The sequence below is a fragment of the Gopherus evgoodei genome, chromosome 2 (genome assembly GCF_007399415.2).
Source record: "Gopherus evgoodei ecotype Sinaloan lineage chromosome 2, rGopEvg1_v1.p, whole genome shotgun sequence".
Taxonomy (NCBI): domain Eukaryota; kingdom Metazoa; phylum Chordata; order Testudines; family Testudinidae; genus Gopherus; species Gopherus evgoodei.
Window position 1 is genome coordinate 64,780,696 of NC_044323.1, and position 16,186 is coordinate 64,796,881.

The 16,186-nt window shown below is 43.8% G+C and overlaps 1 protein-coding gene across 3 annotated transcripts in view; it reads left to right on the top strand.

The window, feature by feature from the left end:
• CREB5 (cAMP responsive element binding protein 5) overlaps positions 1–16,186 on the top strand; it is a 361,410-nt gene that overhangs the window by 331,217 nt on the left and 14,007 nt on the right. For all 3 annotated transcript variants that reach the window (XM_030550853.1, XM_030550854.1, XM_030550855.1), the window contains 2 exons: positions 8,775–9,098; positions 14,990–15,217. In XM_030550853.1, the coding sequence (XP_030406713.1) occupies positions 8,775–9,098; positions 14,990–15,217 (552 nt within the window). The remainder of the gene's footprint in view (positions 1–8,774; positions 9,099–14,989; positions 15,218–16,186) is intronic.

Consider the following 16,186-nt stretch of genomic DNA (forward strand, 5'->3'; position numbering starts at 1 on the left):
GATCCTTGCCCTTGCTGAGTTTTCCAATGTCTGGTGGCACGTATTTAGATACTTTAAGCTGCACACAGGTTTCTGAGTTATAAGTTAATAACTGGCTGGCAGGAGGTCAGTGGCTGGAACCCCAGGTTGGCAGCTGAGGTGAGTGGAACTGGCGGCTGATAAGGCTGAGCAGGGCTGGAAGCCTAGACCCTATCTGGCAGGGGGCCTGCACTGGAAACAAGGTGAGTGGGGCTGCGGCGGGGACCCCGGCTGGTAAGGGGCCAGCAGCTGGAACCCCAGAGCGGCAGCGGGCTGAGAGAGTCAGCCCACCCAGCTCTGGGGTTTCAGGGGTGGGCTGAGCATCTCCACCAGCCCCCCTCTGGGGTTTCAGTCGCTGGCTCCTGCCAGCAAGGGTCTCGGCCCACTGCCAGCCTGAGGTTCCTTCACCCAGGCCAGAAGCGGGCGCTGAGTGGGACCAGCAATGGGACCCCGGCTGGCAAGGGGCCAGCAGCGGGAACCCCAGAGTGGCGGCGGGCTGAGCAGATCAGCCCGCCACCGCTCTTTTTGGTGGCATGCGGGACAGGCTGAGCCACTCAGCCCACCACCACTCTGGGGTTTCCACCACTGGCTCCTGCCAGCTGAGGTCTCAGCCTGCTGCTAGCCTGGGGTTCCTTCCCCCAGGCCAGCAGCAGGTGCTGAGTGGCGGCGAACTGAGCAGCTCAGCCTACCGCCGCTCTGGGATTTTGGCTGCCAGCTCCTGTCAACTGGGCTCACATCCTGGTGCCAGCCTAGGTTTCCTTCCCCAAGGCCAGCAGTGAGCTCTGAATGGGACCCGTGGTGGGAGTCCGGCTGGCAGGAGCCGGCGGTGGAAACCCCAGAGCGGCAGCAGGCTAAGCAGCTCAGCCTGTCCCATATGCCATCAAAAATCAGGTCATGTGCTACCTTTGGCATGCGTGCCATAGGTTGCCGACCCCTGATATAGACCATCCCTGACAGGTGTTTTATCTAACCTATTCTTAACCCCCAATGACAGGGATTCCACAGCCTCCCTGGGAAGCCTATTTCAGTTCTTATCTATCCTTAAAGTTAGAAAGTTGTTCCTAATACCAAACCTATTTCTCCCATACTGCATATAAGGCAAATTATTTCTTGAACAACCTTCACTGGACATGGAGAACAATTGATCACCGTCCGTAACAGCTCTTAACATATTTGAAGACTATTATCGGGTCCCACTTAGTCTTCTTTTCTCAAGACTAAACAGGCCTAGTTTTTTTAACTTTTCCTGATAAGATTGGGTTTTGTAAAACTTTTATCACTTTTGTTCCTCCTCCCATACTCTTTACAATTTTCTCACATCTTTCTTAAAGTGTAGTACCCAGAAATGGACACAGTACTCCAGCTGAGTCCTCACTAGTGCCAAGTAGAATGGGACAATTACCTTCTGTGTTTTGCATACACTACTCTTGTTAGTACACACCAAAATAGTATTAGCCTTTTTTTTAATTGCATCCCATTGTTGACTCATATTCATGATCCACTATAACTTCCAGATCCTTTTCAGAGGTACTACTGGCTAGGCAGTTATTCCCTATTTTTTAATTGTGCATTTTTTCCTTCCTAAATGTAATACTTTGCACTTATTGAATTGCAACTCGCTGATTTCAGATCAGTTCTCCAATTTGTCACAGTCATTTTGAATTCTAATCCTGTCTTCCAGAGTGCTAATAATGCTTTCAAGCATGGTATCATCCACAAATTTTATAAGCATACTCTCCGCTGCATTATCCAAGTAATTAATGGAAATATTGAATAGTACCAGACCCAGGATAGACCCTGTGGGACTCCATTAGGTACCAGGGCCACCCAGAGGATTCAGGGGGCCTGGGGTCTTCGGCAGCGGAGGGCCCCCCACCACCAAATTGTCGCCGAAGACCCGGCACTTTGGCAACGGGTCCCGGGGCAGAAGGACCCCCCTGCCGCCGAATTGCTGCCAAAGACCCAGAGCGAGTGAAGGACCCCACTCCAGGGGCCCCGAAAAACTCTCGTGGGGGTCCTGCTAGGTACATCCCCCAATTTGGCAGCTAACTATTAGTAATTACTTTTTGAGTATGGTTTTTCAACAAGTTTTGCACAAACCTTATAATAATTTTATCAACACACTTTTCCCTAGTTTGCTTATGATAATGTCTTGGAGGACTGTGTCAAAGAAATTACTAAAATCTAGATATATCATTTCCCCTACTATCCACTAGGCCACAAACCCCATCAAAGAAGGAAATTACATTGATTTTTGGCATGGTTTGTCCTTGACAGATCTATGGTGGCTATTCTTTGTAACCCTATTGTCCTCTAGGGGCTTACAAATTATTTGTTTAATAATTTTTCAGTATCTTTCCAGGTATTGAAGTTAGGCTGACTGGTCTATAATTCCCCAGTTCCGTTCCCCCCCCCCCATTTTAAAGATCAGTACTATGTTTACCCTTCTCCAGGCCTCTGGGACCTCACCTGTCCTCCTTGAGGTCTCAAAGATAATTGCTAACAGTTCCAAGATTCTGTCAGCTAGTTTCTTAAGAACCTTAGGATGATTTGAATACATCTAACTTATCTAAATATTATTTTACCTGTTCTTTCCTTATGTTGGCCTGTGTTCCTTCCCCCATGTGATTAATATTAATCATGTTAAGTATCTGGTCACAATTACCTTTTTAGGGAAGACTGAAACAAAATAGGTAATAAATACCTTTCTTGATGTCATCTGTTATTAGGTAGAAGACCTGTACTTTTCTTTGTCTTTCTCTTGCCCCAGTGTACTAAAGAACCTCTTCTTCTTGTCTTCCATGTCCATTGCTAGTATAACTAATCTTGTACCTTAACCTTTCTGATTTTGTCCCTACATACTTGTGCTATTCTTCTGTACTCCTTAGTAATTCATCCACATTTCCACTTTATGTAAAATTCCTTTTTGATTTTTACTTCGTTAAAGAGCTCCTGATGGAGCCATATTGACCTCTTACTATTCTTTCTATCTTTCCTGCACATCAGGATAGTTTGCTGTTGTGTCTTTAATATAGTTGTTTTGAAACTGCCATTGCTCCTGAACACCTTTTTCCCTTAGATTCTCATCCCCTGGAACTCTGTCTAACAATTCTCTGAATTTATTAAAGTCTACTTTTTTTTAAGTCCATTGTCTTTATTCTGTGGCTCTCACTCCTTCCTTTCCTTAGAATAATGAATAATCAAATACTGGATAAAAATGGAAATAATAATGGACACACGTAGGCTGAATTACAAATATTGTGGGAACCTTAACTTTGAATTTCCTGAGTTCTGTGCAAATAAATGTCAATTGTATCATTTCACAAATATCACTTCTTCCGTTTAATAATCCAGAAACACAGAGGTATGTTTCAAGTGTGTTTCTCCAACATATTTCTGTCCCTGTTATAGGGCATTTATTCATCAAAATGGATATAGAACAAATTAACAGGGAACTTATTTTTCTAAATAATTAGAAGTCAAAAATATTCTGTGCACAGGAATAATGATGCTTACCTCCTTTTGTAAAATGTTTTGAGATTTACAGATGAAAATCACTAAATAGAAGGTAGGTGTTATTACTGTTATTTATGCTGGGACTTCCATTGTGGTCCAAACTACACTTAGGCACTCCCAAAACAATGGACATCCCTTCAGCAATGCCATCACTAATGAATGGTACTTTTGTGATGAACGCCATTGTACTATTGTCAGCCACTACCATTGTACAACTTCCAAGTGTGACACTTCCATAAATAACAAAATTATAATGGTCAGTGTCTGAAGATCTGATCTTGTGAGATGATGTCATCAACTTATATGGGTGGCAGTCAGAGATGAAGCTACAGAGCCCACCATAGGTTCAGACCCAGATCTCAGAAGTTTTGAGGTGGTTACTTCGGATGGTACGTCTTTTGTGTACTCTGCAGTTTGTTTTATTGCCGGTTTCATTGTTTTCAACTGATCATTTCTTCTTAAAGATTAATTCAGTTCAGCAAATTTGACTTTGGGAGGACAACAGAGTTAGCTTTTTATTAGAAGCTTCATTTATTCACTCTAATTTAAGGTTTCGCGTGCCGGTAATACATTTTAACATTTTTAGAAGGTCTCTCTCTCTCTAAGTCTATAAACTATTGTTGTATGTAAAGTAAACAAGTTTTTTTAAAATGTTTAACTTCATTGAAAATTAAATTAAGATGCAGATCTTACCAGTTTAGTGCAGTGGTTCTTAACCTGGGGTGCATGCACCCCCTGGGGCAGGGCCAGTGCAAGGATATTTTGTGCCCTAGGCGAAACTTTCACCTTGCGCCTCCGCCACCCCTGCACATTGGTCCATTGAAGCCTTTATAGACCCCAGGGGCCAGCCTGCCCAGGGGCCAGCCCTGCCCAGGAACTGCTTCCCAGACCAGGTTCCCCTCCCCATACCCTGAACTCCCCTGGAGGGTGCACAGCCCCTCCCCTCCCAGCGAGCCCTCTCCACCCCACCCAGGTGGCCCCCGCCCCAAGTCCACTCACTGGCTTTGCCGGGCTTGGGCCAGTGCAGCAGCTCAGCAGGGAGGAGCTGCCTTCCGGAGGCCCTGGAGAGCCAGAGTGTCCCGCTTGCGGCAGCAGCCAGCCCCAGCCATGGAGGAGCCAGCGCAGTGCAGGGGGGCAGCAGCCCTGCAAAGGCGGCAGCAGCACCGCTAGCGGGGAGGAGCTGAGCCCCCCCCCCTCCTGCTCAGGCTGCAGCCCAGCGCCCCCCCCAGGGGCTCCTGCAGGCTCAGTGGACGTATGCAGGCTCCAGCCCCCATGTGCCCCCTGGCTCCTCCCTTGCCTAGGGTTACCATATTTCCGCAATCAAAAAAGAGGGGAGAGCCCTATCCTAGCCCTGCCCCCATCCACTCCCTCCCACTTCCCACCCCGACTGCCCCTGTCAGAACCCCCAAACCGCCCTGCTCCTTGTCCCCTGACTACCCCCTCCTGAGACCCCTGCCCCTAATTGCCCCCCAGAACCCCACCCCCTACCTGTCCCCTGGCTGCCCAAACCCTTATCCATACCCCTCCCCCAGACAGACCTCTGGGGACTCCCACGCCCCATCCAACTACTCCCTGTTCCTGACAGGACCCCCAGAACTCCCAACCCATCCAACCCTCCCCCTGCTCCCTGACTGTCCCCCAGAACTCCCCTTACCATGCCCATGTCAATCAGACGCTGGATCCATGTGAAGGTAAAACTCCACGTGGAGTGTTGAGGCAGCAGGAAGGGGGGAGCTGCGGGAGGGGCAGCGACGGCAGCAGCTAACACTCCCGGAAGCCACAGAACCTGAGCGCGGTGAGGGGGGGAGCCAGGGGGAGCGCCTGCCTGGGCTGCAGCCCAGTGCACCCCCCAGGGGGGCTCCTGCAGCGGATGTATGCCGACGGCTGCTCAGGCTCTGAGGCTCCCGGGAGTGTGAACCGCTGCTGCCTTCTCTCCCACACCAGGCTGGGGGCCCCGTGCCCCGTCAGCTCACACTCCCAGGAGCCGCAGAACCTGAGCACAGTGAGGGGAGAGCCAGGGGACGCACCTGCTGCCGATCTGGGGTCCCAGCTGCCGGCCCCACTCAGCCTCTGCCAGCTTGGGGTTCCATTCACTCAGCCGGCTGCGCGCTGTGCGGGGCCGGCAGCCAGGACCCTGGCTGGCAGCCGCGTGCCAGGCAAAATCAGCTCACATGCCAAAGGTGGCACGAGTGCCGTAAGTTGCCAACCCCTGGACTAGGACATAATAGTTAGAGCTAGGAAATACCTTTCAGATCACACTCCATCTGCTTGCAAGGGCATGTTACAGTCTCTGATAAAGGACATTGCAGACATTAAGCTGATACTACAGTTGGTCATGTTACTTCACTGATGTTAATGGGATTTAGGCATGTGCACCAAGCAGGGAAAAGGGACCAACTGCTTGATATATCTATATGAGTGCAGTAGCACAAACTGAATTAGAATTAGAAAAACATTAATATTCATATCTTTCTTGCTTCCTCACTGTCCTTACCTGGAGTACTACTGTGATGAGAGCTTTAGAAAAAACAAAAGATGAATAGGACAGTACAGCTTTATTTCATGCAGTGATTGAAGCTTAGAGATGATCAAAATAATTTACTTAAATTTCTGTTCAACAAAAATAGCTTTTAGAAGGAAACAAATATTTTCACTGATTGTTTTTTTCCATCCCTGGTTCAGGTTTTGTTTTATTTTTAACAGAAAATGTCTAATGCCAAATTATTTTCACTTTTTAAAAACTTAGTGATCGGAAAAAAAATCTGTTTTTTCACTTTTGGTTTCTTCTAAAAACACTGAAAAACACCAATTTTTTTTCCACTGGAGATGTTGAGGGGAAGTTCCTGATGGGAAAAAAATGGCATTTTTTTCGACAATCAAGTTATTGATGTTGAGACACAGGAGAAAAAATGGCAAAAAATAAGTAGAGATGTCAAACAAATTGCATGGCATGCAGGAAACCTAATTTCATTGTGAATTCCTCTTCTTAGTCTCTTGCTACCCATTTCTGCTAGGGGCAGGGTTTGCTCAGTGATGCTCAGTAGCAGTCCCTCTGGTTAACTAATGATCTGCAATGAGGGGCTATTGAAGAAATGTCCTGCAGTCCTTTTGGGCTAGCTGGCTGGTTACTCTGAGGTGAGACATCTAGAGGTGGAATATAAGGTAAGGAAACAGTGTGGGGATCTTCAGCAACGTGGATGCCACCTACTGTCAGGAAAAAATGGCAGAGTTCCAAGTACTCACTTGTCTTCTTTCTTAGTCCAATTTTCGGAATTGCCGAGCACCAGGAGTGCCCTTTAAAGTCAGTGGCATAACTTCTGCTGATGTGAATGGGAGCACGATTGGGTACTTGATCATATATTTGTTTGAGTCCCTTTGCCTTGAAATGCACTAGAAAATATGTAAATATGGTGCCATCACATTGTATTTTACACTACAATAAAACAGCAGTTTGGAATTACCAGACCCAAACGAACAACAGAACTGAAATCTCTCCTACCTCCCCAACACATACACAATGCAAAGAGTTTACTAAATTCCTGGGGATTTTTCCAGTGCTCTACAACACAAACAGTTGATCTTGCTGAAGACAAGGGAAAATGTTGATAGTTCCCCAAATATTTCTAATTGGCAGCAGCTTCTCATTAATGAAAAATAAATTGCCTTCGGGTGTGGGGGGTGTGTGTGAAGTGTGAAGTTAACGGAACGCTGCACTGGGACGGAATGGGGGAGATAGCTGGTTTCTTACCAGAATCCAAATCCAGGGCAGCTGGCCCACCTTCCCATAGGGAAATGTGAACAAGGAGCTTGTAAAATACACAGACCAAATGGAAATTACCCGTATTGACTGAAACCAGCTGCATGTCAGGCTTCTCCCTGTCTCTCTTGATTTACTGTCGCAGATAAATGGATGTGGTAGAAGGGACCATGGAAAGAAAACAAAATATTGTGTTCTGCTTGAAGTCACTCCACAGTAATAGCCACAGTTTTTGTAGCTAAAAGAAAACATTTATTCTCAAATTAGGTCTCTCCTACCCCATCTTTGGCTTTGAAAATTATGCCATTTAGAACAAGCCATACTGTAGTTGAGCTTCAGAGTGTTTTGACAAATACAGAGTGGGCTATTTCTTAGGTATTCATGATTTATAAAAGTGCTGGCTAACCGGAGGTTTTTTTTGGCGGGGGAGCCGGCGGGGATGGGGGGGGCTGCATTTTGATTTGGAAAACAACTAACTTTGGCACTGACTTTGCTGACTCAAATAGGAAGCTGGTCTTAGGTAATCCAATGTGAAGCCTGTGTTGGTATGACAATATGGCTAATACATTGGTACCATCCAATAATTGAGGGGGAAAAATCTTCCACCTTCAGCTATCATTACAATGAACAAAAGAACCTTTTCCTGCAATACTTACTCAGATTAAATGTCCTTTGGCTATTGCGGGATACCCTAGGATGGGAGAATTAGAAGAATCCTGTTGACATTAACTGTAGTTTTGCCGGAGTTAGAACTGCAAAAATCAACTCCTGCATCAGTAAAAGATATGAGGACATCACTGAGGCAGGAATTAGCATGCAACAATGAACCACAGCTAGCATTTGAGCTTTCTAGCTCAGACACAAAGGACCTTAATGGCAAGACCACACTTAACTAATAGTTGTTTAGTTTGGTGGGAGGACAAAGGTTTGGTCTTATGAGGTAAAATATTGTAAAGTGACTTGTGTTCTTGGGCTCTGAAATTTAAAAAAAAAGGGGTCAATATTCTATTTCTTTGAGGCAATAAAAAATGTCTGTATTACTGGATGGTATTTTAGTGTGGATCTTTGTTCAAGGCATCATTTTAGCAGGTGTTCTTTTTTTAAAAAAAACGAGACTGCATGAGACTTTAAACTTAATGAGCCGACTAAGAATAAAATAATACTTTTTCTTCAATAGCATACTAGCACAATCATATGAAAATCTGTAGCTGTTAAATTATGATCCAGATATTTAGTGTTCTATAGGTTTCGACTGATAATGACCCAAAAAATTAGATTATAACCTAACAGACATTGAAGGTTATATGAAAAGCAGTATACTTTAGTCAAGAAGCAAAATCTAGAAAAAAAAATCACAAAAATTACAGAACCAGACACTTTCAGGTGTTAAGAGTTTCTACAAATCTGGAAAAATGAACCTCTAATAAACATATTATTGATTTCAAATTCTCTCCCCCCCCCCACCATTTTTCTTCTGTTTCAGAGGTTGAAAGCCGCATTGACTCATCATCCTGCAGCCATGTCAAATGGAAATATGAACACCATGGGCCATATGATGGAAATGATGAGCTCCCGACAGGACCAGACACCACATCATCATATGCACTCACATCCTCATCAGCACCAGACACTGCCACCTCATCACCCATACCCGCATCAGCACCAGCATCCAGCACACCACCCTCATCCTCAACCCTATCACCAGCAGAACCATCCACACCATCACTCCCACTCGCACCTTCACACACACACGGCACATCACCAGACTTCTCCGCACCCGCCACTGCACTCAGGTGGACAAGCACAGGTAGAACCACTTAATGAGCTATCATCTTCTTCTGTTCTGATGCAAGTTTAAAAAAACAGATTACACGTGCATGACTTTTCAAAAGCAAGTCCACCAGCTGCTAATAGATTTTCTCTGTTGTTGTCTGCCAGGTTAACCTTACAACAAGTTCTAACTCAAAAATCTCAGATCAAAACCTACTTAGAAACAAAGAAAAGAATGTATTTCAAATGTCTAACTTTCTACAAAAAAGCCCCAAAGCTTGTTCAGGTCATGATCTCTGCAAAATGCCAAGTGTACATTTATGCTGTTGGTATATTATGAAGTTTGGCATACTGTGTAGCTTGGTGCACTAAGGATACGTCCATACTGCATTTTAAAACATGCAGCAGCAAGTCTCAGAGACTGGGTCCACAGACTTGGGCTGGCACTAAAAACAGATGTGTAGACATTCAGGCTCAGGTTCTGAAGCCTGGGGAAGGGGACTGGTTTCAGAGCCCAAGCGCAAACATCTGTACAGCTGTTTTTAACATTCCGATCCATAGACACAAGCTCTGAGACTCACTGCATGAGTTGTAAAACACAGTGTCAACATAGACTAAGGGAGTGGTCCCCAACCTTTTTCATCTGGCAGGCGCCAGACGATGAGCCAGGGAGGACTGTGGCGGCAGATGAGCATCCGCCGAAATGCTGCCAACAAGTGGCAATGCCAATAGACGTCGCCACCGAAATGCCGTCGACAAGTGGCAGTGTCAGTAGGCATCACTGCCGACAAGTTGCGTCATCCAGAGGCATCGCCAAATTGGTGGAATTTCAGTGGCGAAGCCTCTGGATGATGCTGCTTGTCGGCAGCATTTTGGCGGATGCTCGTTTGCTGGTCAGTATGCGGGTGCACTTAGATGCCCTGGCGGGTGCCATGGCACTCATGGGCACCACAATCTAAGGAGCTTGGACGACTACTTGGCAGCTCATATTTTTAAACTGTTCAATACACTCTGCCCTCAGAGATGGTCCCACAAGCCCCAATGAAGTAAATGGCATTGCACATGCTTATTTGAAGGATGAGTTTGACCCTGTATATATTTTATTTGTATATAGTATAGCAACTTCCATATGAAGTATCACAAGACACTTTATAGTGAATGTCAGTCATAAGGCTATCTCAAAAAATAAGGGTGTAAATATAGATGGCTTCAAACAAAATCCGCAGATCTAAGTATATCTATACTTTGGTTCTGGATCCAAATTTTGCTGCTGGCCCTCATTTCAATCATGGGAACCAAACCAGAAACTACTGTCTGAATGCTTTTGCATTTTCATCACGTTCGGATCCAAATCCAGACCCCTAGTTTGCAGTCAGGGCTGCCTCTAATTTTAAGGTAAGAATTACGGACTTGAAGTTATTCATTGTCTTGTAGCGAGAGAGTAGCCGTTCCAGATACTGTAGATCAGGTGAAAGAAAATTACAATTGTAGAGAATTACAGAATGGAGACAGAGGGAAGGCCAAGATTATCCTGGGGAACAGATGAGGATTAGTGGATGAATATTATGTCAGAGAGAGAGAGAGGATTAAGCCAGTTGCTGGAGAAAGATTTAACCCAGAAAGGTAATTTTGAATTGGATTCAGATGATGGGAAGCCAGCAAAGGTGACGGAAGATGAAGGTCTTGTTTCTTGGAGTGAAAATGTTGTCTTTCTACAGCATTCTGAACCCCCTGACATTTAAAGAGTAGGGATTAAGAAAAACTGTTAGTTGATAGAGGAAGTAATAAACTCACAAATAAGGATTTCAGCATGGGCAGAGCTGATGTTAAGAGACTTATTTTAAGGTGGTGAAAGACATACAAACCAGGGAGATATGAGAAGAGAGAGAAAGTCCTTGGTCAGCCGTGAATTCAGAATATCAGGTCTGGAGAGAAAAGTTATCATCTGAGTTAAGAAGGATGGGAGAGGAGTCATGGATACAGAACAAAGAGGACTTCTTATTACCCAGGAGGAGTTAAATCTGTGAAGCACTTAATTGCTTACAGATGCATCATGGGCGGCTCTTAGAAAAACTTACAAGACATTAAAAATAAGAGGATTTGACATTCCACTGTCCAACCACAATAACTATTTACTGACATCTTGTTTTACTTTGTTATTGCTCTTGCTGCAAGTTGGTGGGATTTCCTACAGTATTCCTTACAGTGTAAAATGTTATGAACTCTGTAGTTTTTCCATCTATTAATTATTTCTTTCCAGAGCTCTTTAACAACTGTAGTAAAAGACCCTATATAATCTCATAACAGAAAGCAAAAGAGGTGTGATCTGTCTGTCCTTAAGTCAGAACAGAGTACAGGTAATCATGGGGCTCAGAGCACTAGACTGGGACTCAGAAGGCCTGGGTTCCCCGTTCTGTCTTTGACACTCTGTGAGCTTGGGCAAGTCACCTAATCTCTCTGCGCCTCAGTTTCCTATCTTAAAATGAGGGTAATAATACTGACCTGCCTCACAGAGCACAGAGGTGTTGTGAGGATACATTAGTTAGTGTGTGTAAGGTGCTAAAAGCTTCAGACATGATTGCCAAAGACAGGCACAGACTGAACATCCAGCCAGGCTGCTTGAAGGACGTAGCTAAAGATTGTTCTGCATGGCACTCCATTTGAAAGGAGGTTCCATCTCTGTGGGATTTGCCCTGAGGTGCCGAGATACTTGAGTTGAGCACCATAGAAATATATAAATAAATAGCAGAACTTCCATTGACTTTAAACAGGAGCAGGATAAGGCCCTGATTTGAGCTACCAGTGTTTTAATGAATTGACTACAAGTGAAAAATAAATGCGCAACATTTAAAAATAATAGACCGGTCAACCTAATGAGCTAGTGTATTGGCGCCCTCCTTCTGTTACATGCCTCAGGATTTGGGGCTTCCTGTTCTTTACTTTAATGATGAACTGTTGCGGGGCCTAGTACCCTACTGGCTGGATCTGATTCCACTGGGAACACTTCAAGCCTTGGGGGAGCTCATTTCAAACAGGAACATGAAGTTTGGAGCACCCACAATGGAACTGGAGACTGTGGGCACCAGCTGATACAGAGAAGGTCTTGATCTTGTACACAGGCATAATTGTCATGAAAAGGTTGAGAACCACTGGCTGGAGGCTAAGTAGGATCTATAGATCAGCTGCTTCCTTTGACAACACAATGGTCTCCTCCTGATACACAACAGCAATAACGCTTTCTGAAAGGGGTCATTAACAGGGATAAAAGAAGGGTTTTGCAAGTAATAAATACAAGGTTATTACTTTGTAAACCCATCCATAATCACTCAGCACTGGCCTCTTTGAGGGTCAGATTACTTCAGCAGACACATTAATTTTATGGTGCTTTTTACTAATTATTAACTTCCTTCTTCTCTTGAGCCTGATACTTCAGTTCCATGCCTCCTGTCAAAGAAAGGCATGATCTGAATTGCTGTGTGCTACATGCTCCCTTGTCATAACTTCCATTGTTCTACACCATGCTCTTGCGTAATGTCAGAATTCATTGCGTGCTTTTCCACAGGCATTTTAAGACACACATGAACCTAACGAATTATGTTTTGCTAAAATGAATGAATGAGTATTAATCCTGTGTTAAGTTGCAAAGAATAGAGGGACGTATTGGATCAAGGATCAAGGTAGAAATAATCATTTAGTGTGTCCCTTTCTGAGTGATAGATGTTCTGCTTTGTGGGAGCTGTTTTGCTTCAGGTATTACAAAAATTATGTGGGTATTGTTATATTTTTCACATTGAAATTTCTTTGGATCAAACTTGCCTCCATGACAACTTAGGCACAGCAGGATCATTTGCATTTTGCTTTGTTCTTTTTGCCATTCTACCTCTGTGTAGCTTAGGATACATGATAAGCAGCCCTTAAAAATGAATGAATCCTAATTATAATACTTATACATCCTCTTTCTTAATGGAGCGTGCAACATACGGGGTGGAGAGGGAGCACTCCTTGGAGAATAATGCTTAGACAATTATCAAGATAAGGTCTAATAGACTTCAGGGTCGTGATATATCTGGGAGGTTCAATTAATTATCCCATGTGACATCATTAGTGATGCAACTGCAGCCTTTCTAATTAATACCTGCCAGAGATGGAAGGAAGATGTTTTGTTAACTGGCTCTTGCTAGCCAACTACTGATCACTTCTTACTGAAAATTAAACCATCCGCTATTTATTCAGAATAAAATCACCCTATTAAAAAAAATCTATAGCCGTATGTTGGCACAGCAGACCCAACTGACAGAACTGAGAGACAGAAAAGCTTTTTATGCCAGATGGAAATGGAGAGAGTAACAGGCGAAGGAAAGCTTTTGGTGTCCAGAAACATAAATAACCAATCTTTGAAGTCTCAAAAGGTGGTGTATGTGAGAAAGTGAAAGGCCTTTGATGTTATGTTGACATTAAAAGCGATTTTTGAGACCTCTACATTTCAGACGTGTTGCTAAAGAGGTAGCAAGCTCAGCCCCAGTGGATGGGGAACAGCTGGCGTTGCTCAACAATAACCTCCGTTAGCCAGTTATGGGGCACTACCTGCTAAAGAAAGTCCCAAACATTACTCCACCACCACAATGCTAGTAACTACAGTGACTGTGTCCACACTAGCAAGCTGTAATTCTCCACTGGTGCAACTCCACCAGTGGTAGCAACATTGGAGACTGCAGTGTGGACATGGTTTATGACTTTCTACCAGCATTTATAAGAACTGACTAATTTTAAAAAAAGTCAGATTGTAATAAACATCCCGTAAACAGTAGGTCCTGGCATTTTTTTTAAAAAAATCCTTCTTTAAATGAGGTTTTTTTTCCATTGGTGTTTTTCTGCTCATATTTCTTTTTGTAGAGTTTTTTCAACAAGGGAGAAACAACCAGCTATACAACAACAAAGTAAAACTGCCTGTACACAAAGTGCTGTCAATGCATAAAATAAACAAACTGGAAAACAGAATAATAATGCTCACTGACTTCTGTCAGTGACAGTGATCTTTAGAATAAAACTTTCAGACAGAAAAGTAATTTTGCAAGGGGATGGCATGCTTTTAATTGACGCCTGGGCGGCAGACAGATTGTAATTACCTGAATTGAAATTTAGGGCTCAGTCCTACAACTTGCTGAGCACTCCCAATCCCTAAAGTCATCAAAGACCATTTGCAGGTTTTGGCCATTAGCCAAAATACCAGGATTCATTCTGATTTGACAGTTCAGGCTTCCACTGAGTCCTATATTCCACACTGATGCTGTAGCATGATTAAGGCTGGGATTTTCAAAGGTAAGTAAAGGAGTTAGGCAATTGACTCCCCTTCACTTCTAATAAGAGCCAGTCACCTAAAATCCTTAGATGCCTTAGATAATCCCAGTCTAAGGTTTTAATAGCACTACAGTTGGCCTCTCCAAAGATTTGTGTGATACTTGAACATACATTAAGGAACATGGGAAACAGAGATGTCCTAAAAGTCTGAATGGGATGAAAAAAATCCCAAGTCTTTTGCTTTGATTAATTAAAAGTCACCGTGAGAAGCCTGACATTTCATTCATCAATCAGGTACTTTCTTTGTCACAACTTGAATAAAACATTTTAATAACCAAAGAGGGAAAAATAATTTCCCTGGCTGCTATTCAGGAGGCCATTCCAAAAATCTCCCTTAACCATGTTGGCTTTTTGTCAAAGAATAATTTAAGTGGCATCTGACGGAGTCTTTCTACTTGTGCCACTCTAATATCTTGCCAGAAAGTCTGCCATCTCATAATACACCCTTGTGGTATTTTTGTTAAATGCCAGTTGACATCACTTTTTCTTCCTCTTTGGAATTCGCAGCATCGACTAGAGCCCATCCACTCACCATCTATGTTGAATTTGTTTTTGTTGTTTTCCCGTTAGGTTTCGCCAGCAGCACAGCAGATGCAGCCCACTCAGACAATACAGCCACCTCAGCCCACTGGGGGTCGCCGGAGGAGGGTGGTGGATGAAGACCCAGACGAGAGGCGGCGGAAATTTCTGGAAAGGAATCGAGCAGCTGCCACACGCTGCAGACAGAAGAGGAAGGTCTGGGTGATGTCACTGGAAAAGAAAGCAGAAGAACTCACCCAGACAAATATGCAGCTTCAGGTGTGAGCTACTGTCTATATTCCCAAGACATAGAGCACTGTTTACATTCAAGGGCATTGGGTACACTACCAGCCCCTGATTGTCAGATGTGCTACTGCTGCACATTAGATTAATAATGAGCACTCAGACATAATTAAAGTTGACCAATCAAGATATACATTTGTAAATGAAAAACACATTTTAATTTCAGCAAAACCAGCCAGAAAAAGCTTGGGATTCAGAGGCTTTACTGGACTGAGTCATATATTTATTTATTTTTCTTGTCACTCTTTTTATTTTTTTTTAAGTGACCATAACTCAGCTATAAAAGGCTTCTTCAGAAAAGGGTATGCAGCTAATCCTAATTCAAAGACAGCGGGACACGATTATAAATAGAATGGCCTGGTGGTAAGAAAAAGAAGGGAACAGAATGTAAATATAGTCTGAAAGCGTAAGTAGTCAAAGTCCAGGTGGCGACAGCATCTGCACCAAAGGCACCTTGATATTCTCTGGTTAAGGGCTGCTCTTGCAGGTTGCCAGGAGTCAAAAGTCCATGCTTATTTACATAATTGCTTACTGCTGCCCTCATTTTAAATATGGAGGCATGGCTTATCTTAAGCAGAGTAGACTCAGCTCTGAAAAAGTTGTAACTCTTCACACTGGGATTCGTCCCATCCTTAGCAGCAATGGCACATTCTAGAATCTAGATGAGAGCAGCCACGTATTGTATTGTGGGACTCAGAGAGCCATATTTGGTCTGTGGACCATTTTTTGGCCTCCACCCCCTTCCTCTTGCTTCTAATGTATTTGTAGAATGTTTTCTTGTTACCCTTTACGTCTATAGCTAGTTTATCTCATTTTGTGCCTTAGCCTTTCTTTCCATGTTTCCTTTGCATCAGGTTAGTTTGCAAAGGAAAGTGCACAGTCTAAATCTTAAACCTTATTAGACTAGGCAGTATTTCGATCAAGCAGTTTTTCTCACCCCACTGG